Source organism: Dasypus novemcinctus, chromosome 17 (genome assembly GCF_030445035.2).
Source record: "Dasypus novemcinctus isolate mDasNov1 chromosome 17, mDasNov1.1.hap2, whole genome shotgun sequence".
Taxonomy (NCBI): domain Eukaryota; kingdom Metazoa; phylum Chordata; class Mammalia; order Cingulata; family Dasypodidae; genus Dasypus; species Dasypus novemcinctus.
This window is the reverse complement of record NC_080689.1, coordinates 8,256,644-8,280,226: the sequence shown is the minus strand read 5'-3', so window position 1 is coordinate 8,280,226 and position 23,583 is coordinate 8,256,644. Positions and strand designations below refer to the sequence as shown.

General features: G+C 42.3%; 1 protein-coding gene across 1 annotated transcript in view; it reads right to left on the bottom strand.

Moving 5' to 3' along the window:
• IL1RL2 (interleukin 1 receptor like 2) overlaps positions 1-21,550 on the bottom strand; it is a 36,993-nt gene extending 15,443 nt beyond the window's left edge. Inside the window, exons 1-6 of the mRNA XM_058278000.2 lie at positions 21,323-21,550; positions 18,947-19,142; positions 13,503-13,662; positions 12,209-12,283; positions 4,975-5,104; positions 4,180-4,316 (exon numbers count right to left, since the gene is read on the bottom strand). Of these exons, the coding sequence (XP_058133983.1) occupies positions 4,180-4,316; positions 4,975-5,104; positions 12,209-12,283; positions 13,503-13,662; positions 18,947-19,142; positions 21,323-21,537 (913 nt within the window). The 5' untranslated portion in view covers positions 21,538-21,550. The remainder of the gene's footprint in view (positions 1-4,179; positions 4,317-4,974; positions 5,105-12,208; positions 12,284-13,502; positions 13,663-18,946; positions 19,143-21,322) is intronic.
• Positions 21,551-23,583: the final 2,033 nt, after the last annotated feature.

Genomic DNA, 23,583 nt, shown 5'->3' with positions numbered 1-23,583 from the left:
AGAAGAACGTGCAGGGAGTGGACACAGAGAGCAGACAGCAAGCGGACAGCAAGGGGCGGATAAATAAATAAAATAAATCTTTAAAAAAAGACACTGATGGAATTGGAAACAGGAAGTTAAAGAATAAGTTCAAAGAGAGTAGGGGCTTTGAAGTAGAAATAAATGGGAAATAGCAGTAGAAGGCCTGTTAAAAGTGGTATTTGCCATTTGAGGCCATATGCCCACTTTAACCCGAGGTGCTAGCTGAGGACAAGTGATTTTAGGAATTCACAGACAGGTACACCTTGTCTAAACAACACACATCAAATCTGATTCAAATCGGGAGGGGTCTTCAAGAAAAATAAGGAAGTCAAATAAGGAAGCTGTAAACTTAATTCTGCCCCCAGTGAAATAACAAGAGGCTTGGATTTAAGAGAGCAATTTTTCTAGGAACTTAGGGCAATGAAACAAAATATACATGTACAAAAATAAATTGATTGTGTAGTATGAGATGAGTGTTGGTAGAAACGAAAATGAAGTTAGTAAGCACAGGTTTCTTAACTGGCTTGAAACAAGGAGGCAATGCCCACGCCCTCCTCCTGCACGACTGGCAGGTGTTGGTAACTGGAGCAGCACAAGCTCCTCTGAGGCTGGGCTCTGCTTCAGAATCCTTTTGAACACAGTGCGTCCAGGTAGTCTGTATTGGTGTGGAAATCTAGACTGCCCATCTGCAGCCTAGGTTCCTGAGCAAAGAACCCCAACCTCGAGCTTGAGGCAGATTTAAGTTATGACTTCAGGTTTCATGGAATCTCCAAGGCTTCCTACCATCAGCTATCCCTCTTTTTTTTTTTTTGAGGTAGCCCCTGAGTCCCTCCCTCTGGCTTAGGCTAGCCTGAATTTCTGCTGGAGAGCTACAGAGGGAGGTAACGGAGGTGGGAGGTGCCACCACATTCTGCCCTGCTTGCTGGGTGAACAGTGATCTCTCCCCACCAGCCTACGAGGTTCCTTCTTCTCCTGGGCATTGCACATTTCTGTAGCGGCCTCAAAGTCACTTCCTTTGTCAAAATATGGGTCTCAGGAGTCCCTGCCCATGGAAGACCCACCTTTACCCTGACTGACTCTGTGTTCTGCAGGTAGGTGAAGGAGGCTACTAGAAAAGGCAAGTTAAAAGGCAGCTCAGGGAGCCCCAGATGCCACAGAGTTTAAACTTTATTCCAGTTGTGAGGAGGTGGCACTGAAGGCCAGGCAGGGAGTGGCAGAGCTGTAACCTTCCCTGGGGAAGAGGACTCAACAACAGGAAGTAGCAGAAACTGGATTCTCAAGGCAAGGAAGTTGTTTAGAAAATGAAGGGTGTCATCTAATCAGCACCCTGGAACCAGGACCATTCCTTAGACCTTACCAGATGTCCTGTGTTTGCTTTACAAAATGATCTCATTTGGTTCTCTCATACACTGCTAGGGTGTGGAGAATATAAATGAGCACAGTCACACTCAAGAGCAGCTTGGTATTATATAGAAAAATTATAAGACAGTCTCACTGGCAAGTCTATCCTAGGGAACTAGCACCAAGGCCTGCTAGGGTAGGAGTACCAGAGTGTTCATGGCAGCACTACCTGACCCTACTCCCACTAGACCACGTGTCTACTGCACCTGGATCAGGTGTGACCCAGACATTCGACGGAGGAGGATTCATCTATGGAGAGGAGTGAACCACAGCGATACGCTGCCTCAGCGATGCACCAGTGAGTCTAGGAAACCCGAGAAGGGGAGCAAGGCCTAAAAGAAAACAGACTCTGTAACTCTCCTATAAAGTTCAAACACAGGCAAAACTGAGATACAGATGTATTTAGTGGGAGCCACATTTGTGGAAAAGCAAGGAAGTGATGCTCTTAAGTCAGGAGAATGGTTATCCAGGGAGGGGGAGAGGGCGATAGGCAGGGAGGACACACAGGGGCTTCTTTTGCTTGATCTAGATCAGGGGTTCTTAACCAGGTATCCATGGACCCAAAGATTTCAGGGGGTCTGTGAGTTTGAATTTTTTAAAAATCAGTTTATTATCTTCATTAAACTGAAATCCAGCATTTCCTTCACTAATGAATGTATGTGATAAATTACAGTAGTATTCATTTCATATCACATTACAGTTGTTGCCTTATCTCGAAAAATTGCTTACGCTCATCCGTACTTCAAAATCACAGAAGGTGTTAGACCCAACACTACTTGAGTGTCGTAAAACTATCCGCTGCTGCATTCTGAGAAGAGGCCGGTGATTTTCCCTGATTGGCAAAGGGGTCCGTGGAACAAAAAAGGTTAAGAACCCCTGCTCTAGATGGTAGTCTCATGTACGTTCACTATATGATTATTTGCCATATGATATTTATATTCTATATACCTTTTCTCCTTCTCTTCCCCTCTGTTAATATATATTTCAGAATAAAAATTTTTTAAAAAATGCTAATTGATTCTCCCAACAATGCAGGGAGAGAAGAGCCATTATGATCCTCATTTTACAGATAAGGAAACTTGAACACAGAGAGGTCAAGTACCAGAGCTGTGTTCGCCCCACCGACAGACAACAGTGCCAGGACTGGAGCCAGAAAGTGGGACCCTAAAGTCCTTGGCTGTCACCCCATTCCATCTCCGTGCTGGTGGGAGTGGCAAGGAGGGGATGGATGCAGCAAGCAGGACTTTTGGGGAACAATGCACAGAACCTGGCAGCCACCTGGGTCTGAGGCATGAGAGAGAAGGAGGGGAAGACCAAGATGGCCCCGGATCCTGAGCTCACATGCCTTTGAATCAGGGCATACCATTAACAAAGATGGGAAAAATGAAAGGGAAGTGGGTGGAGTGAGCTTCCCATCTTTAGTCCAACGGGCTGTTGGAATTGCAGGACTGCCACTTCGGAAGGGAGAAGACAACTGGAGACTAGGAATCTGGTCCCACCCACATGGGATGAGAGTGGAAGCCAGGGAGTGAGCGGCATCATCGCGGCCGAGGATGCAGGAAGCACCAATGCCGGAAAGCCAAGAACTGCCCATGGGGACCACAGAGGCAGGGGATGCAGAGGATTGGGTGGGGGAAATGTGATCAAAAGGGACTCTCTTGGGCTGGGAAAAGCCACTGAGAAGAGGAAAAAGGTGAGCACAAGCCTCCTTCGACCTGATGCAACTGGAGAGGACCCAGCATGGGCTCGGAGTGAAGAGAGGAGGTGCCCTGTGCTCACTGGCCATCAAGGCAGCTGGGTACGGAGGGGCCTTGGCCTCCGGGTCACAGAAGTGAGATACAGGACGTGCACACCGCAGGCCGCAAGCTGCTGTGGACAAGACTGCACAGCCGTCGCTACGTGAAGGGAGATGATGCCCACTCAGCCCAGCACGGCCTTGGCAGGCACCAGGGCGCATCTGCCTGCTCCACTCACCCAGCAACCCCTGGACCAATGTTCTATGTGCAGTTGAGAAAAATAATTCTTAGCTAGGGTGCATGCAAGCATGGGTTTAACTTATTATTAAGGGAAACGGGCAAATTCAAATTCTCCGCTCTTCCATGTGGATAATCAAAAAATACAAATATTAATAGAATCAAGAAAAGAAAAGATGTCTTGCAAAGTCCAGCGTCAGCATTTACAATGTGCTTCATACACTTGCCCTGGTATGTTACGAGTTCAAAGTTGTTCCCCCAAGGTTATAATTTCACCCTTGACCACCAATTCCTGGCTTTATTAACTGCAGTGGACAACCAATAAGCTCTGTCCAGCATTGGGTGCAATATGTACACACCTTAACTTTGAAGCACCCCTCCTCTAAATATCAGAATTTAGCCTCTGTAGAAAACTTTACAAAATTTACCTGATTAAAATATATATCAGCATATTATAGGCATGTCAAATTATTTATAATAAACTAAAAGCTAAAAATCACAAGCAAATGGCTATAAAAGGTGAGCAATCAGGTTTAATAAAGGAAATGTTCTCTCTTCTAACTTGTTGATGCATGAAATCTCATTTTATATTAATATGGCACTTTCAAAGCATACTCCAGTAAATCACGAAACCTCATCGGGCACTGCGTCAGCTTCTCGCTGGATTTTGTATTTGGTTTCTCTATTCAGTACACCCCTGTGGCTTCTGCCAGGTATCTCACACACCATCCACTTCCTCCCCATCACACTGAACCCCGTGTGACGCAGCACGCTGGAGCGTTACCTGGGAGCTCTAACACAATGTACGCCGCCGACACGCCGGCATGGCACACGAAAGGCCGGCCGTAATCTTCCATTTTCACTTCTAAGAAGGTGATGTTGACCGTGTAAAACTTATCTTGCTGGGAAGGTACCCATTTTCTATAAAACAAAAGAGCCAGTCATCAGTACATGAACCACGTATACCCAGCATATTTTATCATCTTTATTTTGGAGAACAAAGTCGTTTCCTGGAGACCACTATGGACACCATCATTCTATGAAGAGCACGCCACTGAAGTGGGTTGAGGAACTAGGGCCAAGTGTGTCTTTCCTTCTGGGCCACAATAAGAAAATGTGGTTGTGTTTACTCGGGGCCCCAGCCCCAGCCCCTCCACGGCTCCTCTCTTAACCTAAGGCATCCATGGTTCAAGGCCCAACAGGCTTCCTTATTCTAGTCGTTTCCACCACTCGGCTATTGATTCTGCACAGCTCCCTGAGAGCCCCCAGGTGGCTGCTTGTTTTGTTAGTTAATCCTTGAATGCCTGTGGTGCAGGCTCTAACTCAGTGGGAAGGAGACTGCTTTCAACGGCAGCTGAGCAAAACTGAGCTGACTGCATTGCCAGACCTCACCTGCCTCACGAGGGTGTAGACAGATCGGCCATGAACTCACCGTGAATCAACAAAGCCCAGAAGAGTAACGAGGGGCCAGTAAGAACTTCATATACACATGCAAGAAACAACAGTAGTAATGCCAAATTGACTGAGACGGAGCCATTTTTGCTAGCGTTTAGAGAAGCCAGGAAAAGGAAACACCTACTCAATTCCTTCTCTGACTCGTCTGGACGCACTGTAGTAATGATCCACCAAAGTGTTATTGACCTTCCAGGATCGTGAGTTTGTGTTCTCCCTGCTGTCTGTTATATTGCAGTCCACGATAAGGACGGAGCCTAAAAAAGCCAAGGCATAAATGTCAAAGGAAGTCTACAGATAACGGCTGTCACGTGTGCTTTGCTTTTGAGCCTTGCATGTCTTTCGATGACCAGAAATATCCCCCTGGAGGTTGATCTACTTTATTGTTCTCCCTCCGAAAAAGACCATAAGGAATGTGGGCTCCCAGGGTGTCTGCTGAATGAGATACACATCTGCTGCAAAAAAGCACTGGCTACTGATGAATGTTTTCCACGAGATCAAGGCAGAAATACTTCTTCTACTCCTAAGTAATATTAGCAAAGAACTTTACAGAATGTGCCAAGCATTTCACACACTTTTTCTTTTTTTCAGTTCCCATTGCCTCAAAACAGTCCTACAAGGCAGAAAAGGGAAATGTCATTGTCCCTCATTTTACAGATGAGAAAACTGAAGCTCAGATAGAAAGAGCAACTTGCCCGAGGTCATTCGTACATTTGAGGATGGAATGAGTCATGAACTCTGTTTTCTAACTCTGACCCCAAAGATGCTTCTATGTCACCGGTTATGACCTTCTACCCTTCTCCTCCCTTCTCTTGTCCCACAGACTTCCACACATCAGTTACTAAACTTACACTTTCACTTTATTTTACCTCACGTCCCTAATACAGTCCAAGGATTTGCTACATGGAAAAATATGACTAAACTCCAAGTTTCATGGAAGTGGCCTTTATTCCAGCATATATTATGAACTTTAACACACATACAGTAAAAAGTATAAAATATAAAGTCAGTCAATTATTATAAAGCAAACAACTTTCCACACACCACATTGCTGGAACCCCAGAAGTCTTCCAATGGTCCTTCCTACTTTATACTTGACCCCATACATCCCTAAGCTCTAGCTTCCATTCCTCAGCATTCGTTAGACTCATCCATGCTGTTGCCTGTAGTTATACTTCATTCAGACAATGGAATGTACTACTGTACACATACATACACTTGTGTGTTCTTTCCATTATTTGCCAAGACTGCCTAATCCTCCTATGAACTCTATTATATGTGTCTCGGGCACAGGTGCACACACTGCATATATACAGGCACAAATATACAACAGGTATATACACCTATCTACCAATAATGCTGGTGGTTTCAACTTAAAAAGAAGATGCCAAGATGTTTTCTAGAGTGGTTGTGCCAATTTACATTCCCACCAGCAATATATGAGAGTTCAGTAACAGTCTCACATTGTGAATTAATTTTCATTTCCCTGGACTCTGCTGGAATGAGCACCTTTTTATATTTTTATTGGCCATTTAGATATCCTCTTTTCTAAACTGTCTAGTTTTCTACTAGGTTGTCTTTCCTTGTAGAAGTTTTTCATAGACTGTAGGTATGATAAGAATTTTGTTCACTTACTGCAAGTATCTTTTTCCACTCTGTGGCACGTCTTTTCATTCGTTTGTCTTTTAATATACAATTCTTATTTTTTTTAATGTAGTACTACTTAAAAATTTTTCCTTCATGATTAATGCTTTTTTACATCCTATTGAAAAGAAAAAAACTTTCCTCACTCCCAAATCATGAAGATATTTTTGAAGAAGCTTTAATTTTATCCCTTTCATATTTAGGTCTATATTCCTTTTGAAATTATTTAAGTGGTGTGATAAAGGGGACATGTTTCACTTTGTTCTATCTGCATCCAGTTGTCTCCTACCATTTATTGAAAAGATGGCACTTTCTCCACTCTGTAATGACAACTTTGTCAAAATCAGGTGCAACACGTGTGTAGGTCTATTTCTGGGTCTTCAATTCTAACCCATTGTCTATCCTTGTGCCAATATAGACTGTGTGAAATACTGTGGCTTTCTGATGAATCTTGAAATCTGGTAGCACAAGTCCTAGTTCTTCATTAAGTGTCTTGCCAATTATTGAATCTTTCAATTTTCATATAAACATTATAACCAACTTATCTAATTCTGCAGAAACTAAAATATTGTAAGATCATAACTGGAATTTAATTGAATCAGTGGATAAGTTTGGGAAGAACTGCCATCTTTACTATATTGAGTTTTTCACTCCATGAACACATGATAATGATTTCTATTAAAGTCTTCTTTCTCTCAATAATATTTTATATATTTCTCCTCAGATATCTATGACAAGTTTTGTTAGATAGTTGATATTTTATGTCAATATCATTATTACATAAATTTCATTTGCTGTTGGCTTGTAGATTATTTACTTGATTCTTGATATGCTGGCCTTGGGTCCAACAAACTTGCTTAACTTACTTTACTTTGAACGATTTGTAGTTTTTGTGGACTAAGTACACCATCGTATCACCAAAAGTAATTGCAAATTTTTTTTCATTTCCACTTGTTTTCCTTTTCTTTCTTTTTCATGCTTAATTGAATTAGCTAGGGCCTCCAGTTCAATGAAGAATAGAAGTAGTGATCCTTGTCTTCTTCCTCAACACAAAGGAAAAGTGTTCAATATTTCAGTATTGGATGGGTTGTTTGTATAGGTTTTTAAAAAATAGATATTCTTTATCTGAATAAGAATTTCCCTTCCATTCCTTGTTTTCTAAGGTTTTTTTTTAACAATAATAAATTCATAGTTCAATTTTTCCAAAGTCTTTCCTGTATTTATTTAGATTCATGTCGGATTTTTCTTTTAGTATATTAATGTGAAATTTAAGGATGAATTATAGGAAGCAACTTTGCATTCTTATAATAAGCCCAATTTAGTCATGATGTATTATCCATTACGCATGCTAGTGACATCAGTTTGCTAACAATTTATTTAGATGTTTTTCATCAATGTTCATGAATGACATTGATCTGAAATTTTCCTTTCTGGTAACATCTTGTTGGGTTTTAGTGTCAAAATTTTTCTGGGCTACTAAAATGCGTTAAGAACTGTTTCCTTTTTATCTATTTCCTGGAAGAATTTCTTTAAAATCCATGTTATTTCTTTATTAAATGTTTTATTGAATTCATTAGTCAAGATGGTTGGGTTGAAAGTTTTGTTTGTGGGAAGGCTTTTAAGTGACATGTTCAGTTTATTTAATGGTTATATCACTATTGTGAACTCTATATCATCTTTTTTTTTTTTTTTAAAGATTTATTTATTTATTTAATTTCCCCCCCTCCCCTGGTTGTCTTTTCTTGGTGTCTATTTGCTGCGTCTTGTTTCTTTGTCCGCTTCTGTTGTCGTCAGCGGCACGGGAAGTGTGGGCGGTGCCATTTCTGGGCAGGCTGCTCTTTCTTTTCACGCTGGGCGGCTTTCCTCACGGGCGCACTCCTTGCGCGTGGGGCTCCCCCACGCGGGGGACACCCTTGCGTGGCACGGCACTCCTTGTGCGCATCAGCGCTGCGCATGGCCAGCTCCACACGGGTCAAGGAGACCCAGGGTTTGAACCGCGGACCTCCCATATGGTAGACGGACGCCCTAACCACTGGGCCAAAGTCCGTTTCCCTCTATATCATCTTGTGTCAGATTCTATGCATTGATTTTTCTCAGAATTTGTCCCTTTATTCTAAATTTTCAAATTGTTTGCATAAAGTTGTCCCAAATACTCTTTCATGAACTATTTTCTGCCTCTGTGATCTATGATGAAGCTTCCCTTTTCCATCCATTTGTGCCTTTTCTCTTTTCTTAATCATGCCAAGAGTTCAACAATTTTATTCAGTTTTTCGTTCTGTTAATCACTCTTTTTTTTTTAAGATTTATTTATTTATTTATTTAATTCCCCCCCCCCCCCCCCCCCCCGTCTCTGTGTCTATTTGCTGCATGTTCTTCTTTGTCCGCTTCTGTTGTTGTCAGCGGCACGGGAAGTGTGGGCGGCACCATTCTTGGACAGGCTGCACTTTCTTTAGTGCTGGGCAGCTCTTCTCACGGGTGCACTCCTTGCGTGTGCGGCTCCCCTACGCGGGGGACACCCCTGTGTGGCACGACACTCCTTGCGCGCATCAGCACTGCGCATGGGCCAGCTCCACACAGGTCAAGGAGGCCCAGGGTTTGAACCGTGGACCTCCCATGTGGTAGACGGACGCCCTAATCACTGGGCCAAGTCCGTTTCCTTAATCACTCTTTAATATCCTCATTTTCTATTTCATTATTTTCTGCAAGGATATTTTTGCTTCTTTTATTCTGTTTTCTTCTGGTTAATTCTACATCTCCTTTTCTAACTTCTAGAGGTGAGGAATTAAGTTAGTCTATAAACGTGCTCTAAACAAATCTTTGGCCACATCCCACCAAAATTGGTATGTAATCTCATTAATATTCAGTTCAGAACAATTTCTCATTTATGTTGTGATTTGTTTTGATTCATAGGCTATTTAGAAATAGTTTCTTTGTTTTCAAACACATGTGGTTATCCCAGTTATCTTATTATTTCTAATTTAACTCTCTTGTGGTATAGGACCATATAGTCTTTGATTTCAGTCCACTGAATTTTGTGGACACTAGCCTGATGGCCTTGTGTATAGTCAATCTTATTAAACATTTCTGTTGTACTTGACAAGAATGCATAATCTGTGCTGAGTGAGTGCCAGGCTCTATATATGAACATCAGGTCATTTGTTAGGCACATTTTGTTAGTTATAAAGGGTGTTTTGTTCATTTGTTCTATTAGTCACTATAAAAACTACGTCAACATCTTCCATTATTATTGTGGACTTAATTTCTCCCTGTAATTTGAATTCTGTTAATGCATGCGTGTATATATATGCATCTCTCTATATGTGTGTATGTGTGTGTACATACACATAGCCATGTTGTTATGTATCTTCAGATTCATAATTGAACTTTTCATCATTTGTGTCTCTGTTTATCTGTAATAGTCCTTTTGCCCTATAATCTACCTTGAAATTTGTATAATTTTACCAACCCTATTTGGGTTAGTGTTTATTTAGTGTATCACTTTTTACCTCTTTTAGCTTCAAACGTTTTGTAAATTGCATAGAGGCATTTATTTAAAATCCAATATAACAATGACAATTTTGGGGCATTTCATCTATTTTATAATTAATGATATATGTAGGTTTAAATCAACCATCTCATGTATTACCTGTATGTTGCATCTGTCCTATATTTGTTTTGTCCTTCCTGCCTTCTTTTGGATTGTTTTCTATTATTTCATTTAATCCCATATTTTTAAAAAATATTATTCTTTTAGAGGTACATGGTAATAAAATACATATCTTTGGATTTATCTAAGTCTAATATTATTGATATTTTTACCTTCTCCCCCAACAATGGAAAGTCCATTTACCATTTGCATATGAGGAAATGCTATTGCATATTTTAATTTCACATATATTTTAGCTCCCATAAGCATTTATGATGTATAAATCATTTCTTGATTTATACAGTCAAAATTTATTTAGATTAACTCACATCTTTTAAGTAATATTTGCTCCTACATTCCCTCCCACATTGTTGACTTACCATCTGAGACCATTTTCCTTCTGTCTGAAGAACGTTTTAGTCTGTCCTTTAGTATAGGATGGTGGTTGATAAATTTTGTCATTTTTAAGTTTGTGATATTTTCACTGCTTATTAAATTAGCATACTTTTTTTTTCAGCATTCAGCCTCCATTGTTTCTGTGGAATATTCAACCTGTAGTCTTACAGTGGCTCCAGTAAAGGCGTTTTTCCCCTTTTCCTCCTACCTTTTTCCTTTGTTTTTGGTTTCCCACAATTTCACTGTCGTATATCTACATGTGGGTTTATTGTTATTTAATCCTGAGTTTCTTCAGCTTCCAGAGTCTTTAGATTAATGTCTCCTCAGTCTGAGAACCACCCGCCTGCTGGGTCTGATATAAACGGCTTCACCGACTCACAGGCAGGAAGAGGGCTCTGTCAGTTTTGATCCTGCCTGCGACGGAAAGGAGAAGGCTGGAACAGCTGAGGCCCCGGAGGAGCCCTTCTGCCCGACAGCTTACCACTGACCTGGTGAAGAGAGCGGGACAGCGAGACTGATCCAGGAAGGCCTAAGGACAAGCCCTGTGCCAGCCTGCAGCTGAACGTGGGAGGAAGCGGAGCAGCTGAGCCTGCGAGAGGCCGCCCCGCACGGAAGGCGGGAACCTCACAGAGAGCGCCCGCCCTGTTGCCTCACAGCTGGCAGCTGACTTGGGTGAGAAAGCACCTCTTACGGTGCCTGGAGCTGGACTTGCCACGCCTTGGGACCGGAAGCTTCTCCCCCCAAGTAAACCTCCTCTATAAGAGCCAAAAGATTTCTGGTACTTGGCATCGGTAGCCCCGTGGTGGGCTAATACACCTATGTCTTGTGGAAAACAGAAAGAATGGAGGGGATAGTGATCGTGAGAGGGAGGAGTGCCATTTCAAAGGGTGTCAGGTAAGATGACCTAGAGGGAATGAGGGCATGAGCTGTGTGGAAATCGAGGGAGAAGTGTTCCAAGCAGAGGGAACCACAAGTACAAAGACTGAGATGGAGCGGAGCGTGCCACAGTCGAGGAAGAGCAAGAAGGCCTGTGCAGGCACAGCAGCATGGCTTTCAGGGCGGGGGCTGGTACAGGAGGTCAGAGTCGCCCCGTGCACTGACAGGGGAGCCGCTGGCCATGCAGGGACGGCAAAGACTTGGAAAGTTAGACTGAACGAGACGGGAAACCTTTGGAGCGTTTTAAGCAGGCATGTCTTAAAGGGGCTGCTCGTACTCATTACCCGGAATGTACTAGCATGCCCTTTACATAACCCTTGCAAGTTTGATGTTATACATATTTGTAATCCTTGCCCTATCCGTTAAAATACTTCCCAATGTTAGATAATATAATCCAGATTTCTTGATCAATATCATTTAGCCATAGTTTTATGCAGTGCCGCTTCTCTCTCAGCAGTTAGTCCGTACGTTTGCATTGCCTTTGCATAAACATTTACAAAATCATTCATTTAGATTGCTCACTGCCCGACCTCTCACACCACAGTTTCTCCGTTTTCACCACTCTCGATTTTTTATTCTGATGCCTCTCCTGATGAGCTTGGTTATATCTGAAGCTGGAAAATGGATATACATGGGATTTGTCTGTCTTCATCCTTGAAATTCAAAAAATGTACTAGGATATATGAACACACTAGTCTCTAGCGTTAGTGATTTCAAAAGCTACAATGACTTTACTCACCAGGTCGTACTTTAATTGAGTTGTTTTGAGGATAAGTGATTTTAGGGACTCTTCCTCCATATTCAAATCTTTCTGCTAAGAAATCATACCCATGTAAAATCACATTAGAATCACATATGATACATTCCCACTGACTTTCGTGCAATAGCTTGAAGAAAGCACTGAAGCACTGCATAGAGCAAAACCCCCATAGATGCTGGTCGTGAAAAACTGAACCCATGGTGTGACCAAATCTCCCTCCATAAATGCATACTTTTCAACCCGAAATAATTGCATTGCTAAGAGAAAAATAGGGGGCTCTTAGCAAGGAAAATGAAAACTGAAGATAATCCAAAAACATTTATAACCAAATAAGCACCTACAGGAATGAGCACTGGAGGACTGAGTAGGAAGGGTGCAGCCGGGATTCAGGTGGGCACCAGAGCCCTGTGGCACAAACGGCCCAGGTGCCTCTCCAGGCAGATAACGAGGAGCCCACCCAAGAGAGCAACACCACTGCGAAATAATTAAATAACCCCCTGGGCTTTGAAGCTGCACCGAAATTAATGACAGGCATGAAAGTATAAGACAAAGAAATATCCAACCTTCAGTTCTCTCCATTTAGATGTGTAAATATGAAAAGGCACTCTCTACTGAAGAAAGAGCAAAAGCTGACATCACAAGAATCCCTTGCCCAGCCTGTGGAGAAGGGAAATTGCTTGCCGGGGCATGGGGAGATGTGAGTCAGGCTCCTCTTTCTGACACTGCACAGCTTGTAAGCTTGATTAAGTTGCTCCCCTGCTGGGCCTGTCTAAAATTAGTGACTTGGGCTAAATTATTTGAAGGATTTCTTCTAGTCTGTAGGAGTGCTTTCAAATCTCCAGGTCCTATATTCAAGAAACCTGGCCACTCCACGTTTGGAGCTGAAACCCTAAGACCACAGACCCCAAACTCCGCAGAGGAGGTAAGGGAGGCCAAAGCTGGAACGGGCCACCAAAATCGTCCCAAGAAGAGTGCTAGGAAGCGAGAACTGCCATTTACTGAAAACCTGCGCTTTGCTGGGCTCCTCAGGAACTCCTCTAAATACATGATGTCATCTAGTTTTCACAAACAAATCAAGAGTTTTGAGTAGTAGTGTATTTTTTTTTCAGATGGCAAAACGAAACTGTTCCTGCCCTTCTGCCTCACTCTCCTGTCCTCTGGTTTTACTCCTGACAGCTGTGAGTGCCTGCTAACCTTCTGGAAAATCTAGACTGCCCGAGCCAGCGAGTTCCCACCAAGCCAGGAGGAAGTCACGGTCTTAGAGCGTACTCACTGGTATTCACGCTGATGCTGTTTGAAACGGTGATCTGCCTCCCCGAGTGGTTCAGTCTTGCCTGGCAGGCGTAACTGCCTCTGTCCTCTACGGAGACATTGCGCACCAAAAGCCTGGTATCCCAAAAAACAAACCGCTCTCCTTGAATCTCTTTACAATCCTAAACACACAAACAAGCAAAACAAACAAACAAAAATTCAATGGAATGAGTATTTGGGGGTACCCATTACATTCTAAGTGCCATCCTAAGAACTATGGAGACATAAAAGAAAACTACATGGTCCTTAGCCTAACAATCTACCTGGAAGACAACATATGTATCTAGACAATTTGACTAAGAATGGCTAAAATGAGTTATGGAAATATTACATCTGATAGGTGCTGAAAGGATAGGGGAGAGAGGCTGTGATAACAAAGCAAGACTTCATGGAGGAGGAGGATGTGGGCTGTAACTAATAATATAATCTCAAAAACATAATACCAATATGGATAAACCCAAGGGAAGAAATAGAAAAATCTACAATTTTGCAGGGTTATTTTAACATATATCTCTAATTAACTACTAGCAAAAGGAAAAAATAAATACAGAGATTTGAATAACACAACACACATAAAAACAAAGACAGGATTCACAAAGCCAAAAAGACCCTGCACCAAACATCATATCAAATGAGAAAACACTGAAAGCTTCTCATTTGCCTCCATGACGCAAGGGTGCTGCTGTCACTACCACTTCTACCAACATTGTTCCATAGGTCATGACTAGGGAAATAAGCAGGAACAAGACATAAAAGTTTAAGAGCAGGGAAGAAAGAATAAAATGTTATTAACTGGCAAACATGATTGTGTATGTAGGAAAGTAAAAAAAAGCCACAGATCAATTATTAAATAAACAAGTTGTAGCACAACTTGGTGAATATAATTAACAACGTTGAATTGTATGTTGGAAGTAGTTAAAAGAGAAAAGTTTATGTTTTCAGATGTTAGCCCAATAAGATTTTTTTTTGAAAGAATAAGCAAGTGAATTTAGCAAGATTGCAAAGACATAAAAATCATATATAAAAATAAATTGCGGGAAACGGACTTTGGCCCAGTGGTTAGGGCGTCCGTCTACCATATGGGAGGTCCGCGGTTCAAACCCCGGGCCTCCTTGACCCATGTGGAGCTGGCCATGCGCAGCGCTGATGCGCGCAAGGAGTGCGGTGCCACGCAAGGGTGTCCCCCGCGTAAGGGAGCCCCACGCGCAAGGAGTGCGCCCGTGAGGAGAGCCGCCCAGCGTGAAAAGAAACAGCAGCCTGCCCAGGAATGGCGCCGCCCACACTTCCCGTGCCGCTGACGACAACAGAAGCGGACAAAGAAACAAGACGCAGCAAATAGACACCAAGAACAGACAACCAGGGGAGGGGGGGAAATAAATAAATAAATAAAATAAATCTTTAAAAAAATAAAAATAAAAAATAAATTGCATTTCTATATACCAGCCACAAACAGCATATAAATAAGACAAATCATACCATTTCAATAATATCAAAAAACAATTTTCTAGGAATAAATCTAATAAAGATATGCAAGTTTCTACACAGAGTAGCAAATTAAAGCAAACCAAAATGGAGGGGATATACCATTTTCATGGTTTACAAGACTAAAATTGTGGAGATATCAGTCTTCCTTAAATTTGTCAATAGGCATACTGCAATCCCAGTCAAAATCCAAAATATTGGTTTTTGTAAAAATTGACACACTGATTCTAAAATTTATTTTAACCATTTATATAAAACTTTAGCGGGCCAAAAGTAACAAGGAAACCTCAAAGGAGAAAAACAAAGTGGGAAAGTCTCTTTTACCAGGTACCAAGACCTATAAATTCAGCACAATTACAATCGCCCTCCTAACAGTCTTTTTGAGAATATTTGCAAACTATTACAAAATATGCGTACATTCAGTAGAACTTAAACAAGCACAGCAAACTTGAAGAAGGAGAATAAAGCATTCACAAGACTTTTAATACTTATCTAAAATCAGTGAGGTGCCAAAAAGCACAAATAGAAAAATGGAACTGCGCAGAGTTCAGAAACACGTCTACACATGTATGGAATTTAAGAAACACGTCTACACATGAATGGAATTTAAGAAACACGTGTACACATGTATGGAATTTAAGTCAAAGGTGGCACGCAAAGCAACATGAGAAGGATAGTAAAACATAAATCCATATGGAAAAAAGTAAAATTTGACTCCATGTAACACTGCACACTCAAAAATTACTGGGAAAAGAAAAATACTAAGGCTTCTAGAAGATTACATAGAAAAAACATCTTGTTACCTTGGGGTGGTAAAATATTCTTAACCATATCACAGGAAGCACTAATCATAAAAGAAAAATAAATAGACTACATTAAAATTAAGAAGTCTGCTCATCATGAGAGATCATTAAGAGTCAAAAGAAAAGCACAGCTTGGAGGAACATAGTGACACCACATACAACTTACAAGGGCTCTCAGCCAGATGTGTCGAGAATTCCCACAAAGCAGTAAGAAATGGAAAGACCAGAGATTGGTAAACTATTCCTGGGCCAAATCCAGCCTGCTGTTTTTGTAAATAAAGTTTATTAGAACACACCCTCTCTACGTTTATGTATTGTCTACAGCTGGCTTTGAGTCATAAATATAGAGCTGAGTAGTTGCAGCAGAGAATGAATGACCCACAATGACTAAAATATGTTCTATCTGGCTCTTTACAGAAAAGGTTTGGAAACCTTTGTACAGACAACCTAATGAAACGTGGACTAGATACTTGAATAACACACCATGCACTCAAAAAAATTCCGATGGCCAATAAGCAAATGTAAAGGAGACAAGTATCATTATTTATCAGGAAAATGTTCACTGAAGCCAAACTGAGACTCAAGTATTCAATCATCCAGATGGGCTAAAATTAAAAAGACTGCTATTCAGACTATAAATTAGTACAACCACTTTAGAAAATGGTTTAGCATTTTTCTACTCACTTTGAACATATTCCTTATGACTGAACCAGTTTGGGCACAGAAATGCATGCATATGTGAACCCAAAGATATGTGCAAGAATGTTCCTAGCAATTGTATTCTTCATAGCCAAAATTTAGGAATAACTGAAATGCCATGAATAACAGTGGAATATTTTCAGCAATGAAAATGAGTGAACTAGAGCTATATGCAATACATTGATGATTCTCACAAATTTCCTACTGAACCAAGGAAGTCAGATGCAAAATAGTACAGATGGCATGATTCAATTTAAATAAAGTTCATAAACCTGCAAGTCCAATGTCTAATAATAGAAGTCACCACAATGACTATCTCTGGGAACCAGGGAAGGCATAGTTTTGGGAAGATGGCAGAAGTGACTTTCTGAAGTGCATAGAATGTTTTATTTCTTGACCTCTGGGAAAAGGGTAATTAAACAGGCGTGTTCACTTGTTGATAATCCATTAAGCTTGTTCAATTATTATTTGTGTGTTTTCCAAATGTATGTTATACTTCAATGAAATGTGTTTTTTGTGTTTTGGTTTTTTTTTGGAGGTACCGGGGCCAGGGATTGAACCCTGGACCTCGTATGTGGGAAGCCAGTGCTCAACCACTAAGCCACATTGACTCCCCTGAGCAGGTTTTTTGCTTGTTTGCTTGTTTGTTTGTTTTTTGTTGTTGCTGTAGAATGCATGGGGAATGGAACCCAGGACCTCCCATGTGGGAAGCAGGTGCTTGAGCCACATCCACTCCCAATGAAACATGTTTTAAATGCATGTCAAACATTGGTACCCAGGATATATAAATATATTTAAAATCTCGTATAAATCAGTAAGAAATGGGGAAGAAAAAATGAAACCAAAATGGCAAGCAACATGTGCAGGTATGTGGGTAGAGAATTTGGAAATGGCCAATAAACATCTGATAAAATAGTCAATCTCACTAACAATAAAGGAAATGCAAACTAAGACAACAAAAAAGTAACATTTTATATCCACCAAATTAAAACAACTCAAAAGTCTTTCAATACAAAGTCATAGAACATTGTAGGAAATCCAAAATACTGCTGGTGAGAATATAAACCGATATAAAATTGTGTAAAGCAATTTGGAAAGCTCCAATGAAGGAGAATGTCTTATTCACATGCCTACCCTAAAGTCCAGCATTTCTAGGGCTAGTCATATAACCTAGAAAAACGGTGCGCCAGCTAATGCACATTAAAAGGTATGTCTATGAGTACACTGATTGCCACATCCATTATGAGAAAGGAAAATGGAAAGTCTCACATATTCTGTGAGAAAGGAAAATGGAAATGACCTAATGAACATGAAACATACAAGACAGAAGATCAACAAAGCCAAAAGCTGTTTTTGTTTTTAAAAAATAGAATGACAAACCTTGGTTGAGACTAGCGTGTGTGTGTGTGTGTGTGTGTAAGTGTGTGGGTGGGTGAGAGAGAGACAGACAAGAACAAATAAACAGTAAAAGGGATGAGAAAGTGAACCTTTCTACAGAAGCAGATATTAAAAGAGAAGAGGATTTGATCGAGTTCATGCCTGCATTTATGAAAATTTGAACGAAATGGGCAATTACCTAGAAAACAAAATCTTACCAAACACATTCGAGAAGAAATAAGCAATTTGTATAATCCTATACCATGAAATAAATTGAATCAGTAGATGGAAATCTTCCCACAAAGAAAAACTCGTGACCCAGACATTTGTACTGGCAATGGCTGGCCAACAGTTGAGGGAAGAGAAATTTCTATCTTAAATAACGACGCAGTGCTCCTTGATGTCAAGTGTTAGGTCTTACTTGCCATCACATGTCAGCAGTGAAGAAAAGAGAATTTTTAAGATTAAAAAAGCAGAAGGCACAGAAAGGTGAGTATGGGATGCTACTAACTGCAGTGAAAAGGAAGGGCCAGAATATATACCTCTGCTTATCTGTACAGCCTAAAGTCTCTGAAGGAGAAGGCAAGGAGCTAAGGACAGGAGCTAACGCTGGGAGAGGAAGGATCCCCCAGGGCAATCTCAGAAACCGGGAGGAGGACACTTTCCACTGAGTGACCTTTTAGATTTTATGAGTATTGAACCATGTCCACGTGGTACCAATTCAAACAAATAAATGAAGTAATTCATGAGGAAAAAGCAACACAAAACCAAAGCCTCAAAAAGAAGGCTGATGGGTGAGGGTGGGGAGGAGTGGTGGACCTAAATAGTAAAATCTTACAAGGCTGTAAGAATCCTAAGGTTTAAAATAATAAATAATTATCAGGGTCAAATTACCAATATCTATCAGGTAACATCTATCGTGGGTTCAAAAATCTCTTTAGTATTCTGCCTTAAAAGACACAACTTAAACCAGAAAAACAAAAACAAAAACAAAGAGTAGATATTGAAGAAGAGAATGAAAAGTATTAATAGGATTTGTTTTTACCTTATACCACTTTATTGAATCCAAAACATAACTCTCCGGGAAGCTCAGATAACATATAAGACTGGTATCTTTTCTAAGATATAATATTTGTTTGGACTCATTTGATAAACTTGATAGATCGTTTCTGGACGCACCACAGGAATAATTTTTTAAAACAGTTAAGTTTACATGTATGCTGTGGCAGCTGTTTACAGTCCTACAAGAAAATAGCAAATTGAAGTCAAACTCTTAATGACAAAATCAAATGACTCAGCTCATCTGCCAGTATCTCCTAATCATTTTCAAAACACTGTGACCACCCTCTGCACTGCACACAAAAAAATGCACCCCACAAATCGTTACTTACCAAAGGAAAAACAGTATTTATATAGTGGAGAAAAGCCACAACACCTCAACCAAGTGACTGAAATTAACATCAGGGGATGAGGGATAAATCAATTCCACATGCCTTTCATAAGAATTTAAATCACTTACATAGTAGTCCAGCCCACAATGCACAGCCTGAACCAAATTGTGATAGAACATCTGACAAACCCAAATCAAAAGACATAAAACAAACCACGGACCTCTCCTCAGAAATATCATATCATATCATTAAATACAAAGAGGATGGGGAACTTTCAGATTACAAAAGATTAAAGGTCCACGGCAGCCTAGTGAAATGCATGATCCTGCATCGGATCCTCTACTGGAAAGGAAAGAAAAATGTTATAATGGGCATTGTACAATTGATAAAATTAGAATAGGGACTGCAGATTAGATCTAAGTATTGTATGAAGGTTAACTTTCCTGAATTTGTTAATGATTCTGTGATTACGAATATTCTTAAGTAATATAACACTGAAATATTAAAGTGGTAAAGTGCATAATGCATACAAACATAAATGGTTAAAGAAATTGCTTAGAAAATATAATACCATGTGCACATACATATACATATAGGATGTATATGTGTGGATATGTGTACACATATATGGAGAAAGAATGATAAAGTAAATACAACAAAATATTAAACACTGCTCAATCTAGATAAGGAATAGTTGTTTATACTACTCTTGCAAATTTATGTAAATTTGAAATTATTTCAAAATAAAAGAGTATAAAAGGTAGTTTCCTAAATACATATTATATCTGAATGTTAAAGATCTGTGAGACTCCGTGTTTGTGTTCTTTCATGACTGGCAGCATATTTGCCTGAAAAATACATAGACCCAGCAATACAGTTTTAACATTGTTTCTATGAAAGGTAGTTTTTCACCATTTCACAACTCCCAGGTTAAAATACTTAAATCCAGATCTGACATGTAGATGAATTTATGTTATGATCTCCAACTCTAGTTAATTCAAAGTCTAAAGTAAAACGGGAGAGTTGATCTTCCCAAGGATTGGGCTGCTTGGCCTGCCTTGTAAGGAAACTGATTTGAGCCAGGCAAAGAGGGGTTTGCAACCATCTCCACTCGGGAACCCCAAGTGAGTAATTTTGTATACTGAATATATCTGATGTATGGAAATTAGGAATCAGGCACAAATCAGAGTGAGACCTGGGCCACTGTAGGACATGGAAAAGGGCTGGCAAGGAACAAGGAACCAGGACAAGGGAGAGAGAATGTGACATTTATGGAGTACATTCTTCATAAATGTTTTCAAGTTTTCATTTATTTTCATTTCCTCTCCATGAGGCTGATATTACTCCCATTTTACAGGTAAGAACACTGAGGCTCAGAGAGGTTCAATAATTTAAAGTCATACAAGTGAGTTTTGGGAGGCTCAGGCCAAATTTGACCCATAGATGTGTTTTATTAATGCCACACATTTATAAAGACAAACCGACAAGTTTCACACACACACACAAAACTGATTTCCAGGTTCCCTTGAAAAATCAGAAGATGGCCTTGAATGAATATACTGCTGTCGTCGGTGGGGCATGTGCTTTCCAGTTGACCACAGTCCCCACCACCCTCTACTGCACAACAGATCCGCGTCACTCATTTACTTAACTTTCTAGCAAGGGGTCTGGAAGGTACTGAGTTGCTGAGTAACTGTGCTTGAAGGAGGATTATTCTGTATGTGCCACGCAGCACAATATCTTTTGGCATTCCAAGAAAGATGGCAGCAATGATATTAAGAAAAATAGCCTTTCCATGGGAAGCATGCATTTCAAATTCTAACTGGCTGACCAGTTCTGTTTTTAACTATGTTCATTGGAAATCATCTTATAACAATTACAAAACTATATGGCACTATTCTCATTGAATTGTCTATGTTCATTAAGAACTTTCATAAAATAACAATATATACACATCTATCTGTGTGTGGATACATATACACAAGTATATCTAGAGAGAGAGAGCGTTCTATTTTAAAGGAGGAACTTACTTTATAACGCATTGGTAGATTCCTGAGTCCTCCCATGTCAGAGGAAGAAACAAAATCCAGGTCTTGTCCTGATGCATTCTAGATTGTGTGTTTTCGGATATTGCGATATCGCTAGAATTTTTATACCATGTTATATCCACGTCCCCAAATGTTATCAGAGGGTATGTGCAATTAAAAGCAAAGGGCTGGCCTACTTCGAGGGTCTCGTTTTGCATACCAAGGTCCTTGCATGCATCTATGGAAAGAAAGGGGAAAAATTTAACCAGGAAAGAAAACTTGTCTCATTTGTTAATGATTCATTTTAACAGATGCCTCCTTGATTTTCTGGCCAACTTGATATTTTATTTGGGAGTTTCCTAAAAACGGTGTGCTGATTTGAAAGCATGATTTGAAGTTCTTCAAATGCATCCAGAATCTATTTAGTTCCCCCTCACAAACCAGCTTCCCCATTTGCAATGATTTCCCTGATTTCCTTATTCTAAGGCCCCGAATTCTTTCTTCCTCTCTCCGAAGTACCCTTTCCTATTTGGAGCCCTCAGGGTCCTGTTTTCCTTTCCGCTCTGCCATCCAGTTATTTCACACTGTCAGGAACAAAAGGTGCAAGTATCTTGTTCCCAAATAATTTGGAAAAAATCAGCTCACCTTAAAGTTCATGTCCACCAAGTTGCTTAGTTTTTCTTGGAAGACATGTATTTGTTCTGTTGATGGTTTCTTCGCTTTTACCCTGGGTCATAAAATGGCCCTCTAGCATATGAAATATAAAGTTTTTATCATATAAAGGCTTGACTTGCAAAGTTGCCTACCAATCCTCAAAGCTCGAAGCGGGCATTCGGGGCTGGGCAGCAGTGCACCTGGAGATGAATTCCGTCTGCCCAGCTCGGAAAAGCTGGCTTAGCAAGGCCAAGGAGCTCACGCCACCCCCAGAGGCCCGCACGGGGGAGAGGGGTCGCAGGCAGGCGGCGGCCCGAACCCCCGCGTCAGAGCGCACGTACCTGGCTGCGCGGAAGGCGGGAGGGCCAGCGCCAGGGCGCACAGCAGCAGCGCGGGCGCCCCCAGCGGGCTGCGAGTCACCGAGGGGCGTGTGGGCAGCGGCGGGGGCCGCGTCGCCGCCGCCGAGATGCCGCCCCCGGGCGGGTGGTGCGGAGCCGGCCGTCCTGGGCCCCGCACCTCCAGAGACGTGCCCGCCAAGACGCCTCCTACTTTCCGAGCCCGCACCCGGGTACCCAGGACCACGAGCTCCATCGCGCCGGCAGAGGGGGATCGGAGCCCGGGACTGCGAGGCGGGGGGTGGCGGCCCGCGGAGGGCCCTCTCTGGGGGGGCCTTTCTCCTCCTCCGCGGGGCGCGGTGCCACCCCTGCTCCCACCTGGCCGCGAGGCAGCGGCGCCGCCCAGCGCCCCGCGGGAGGGCCAGGGATCCCCGCCACCCCGCGGCCCCGGGCCCGGCCGGTGGGTCGCGCCTGTCCTGCGCGGGAAGCTGCCCCTCGGAGCCCTTCTTCCCCTGCGTCTACGCCGCCTGAGCCTGGCGGTCTACACCCCAAACGCCTGCTCCCGAAGGAGGGGCCAGCTCGGCCTCCCTGGCAAGGCCGGGCAGGGGAAGGGGGCAGAGGGGGCGCCGCGGGGGCGCGAGAGCGTGGGCTCTGTCTCCCCCGCAGTCGCCCAGGCGTCGGGGCCAGCCCCGCGTCCTGCCCGGGCCTCTGCGCCCCTCCCACACTGGCACCTCTTTTCCCCGGCACCTGCCCTGCGCCAGGGCCCCGCCCGCCCTTCGCACGGGCTCCCCACCCCGGGTCTGCCTGCCCCTCCCGACGAAGGGTGCGAGGATCTCGCGGAGGGTGGGAACTCTGGGGCGCGCCCCGAGCCCTGTCATGGTGTTTGCGCGCCCGGGTGTCTCCCGGCCACCCTGGGCGGGGCGGGCCTGCCTTCCCCACTGGGGGCGTGGGAGCGTGGGGCACCGCACCAGGGACTCAGCGGGCAGCCTTTTGGCTGCTACCAAGTCCTTCACCAGCGGGAAATCTGGTTAAATCTGTTCCACGTCGTCTCCATAGGTGAATGAATCAATCCTTCCAAACACTCCCTGAGCAGTCCTCACTTGCGCTGCACGGACGTGAAACGCCCCAAAAGTGGAACTTAATTCCAGATCGCTGCTGACAAGTGTCATTCCTGAGGCTGAGTCATCCCCGTTCATCTCTGGAAAGCAGATGTCACCACCGAGGGCCACCGCTCCACGGGAGTGGGAAGACTGCTTCTGACTAAAACATTGGACC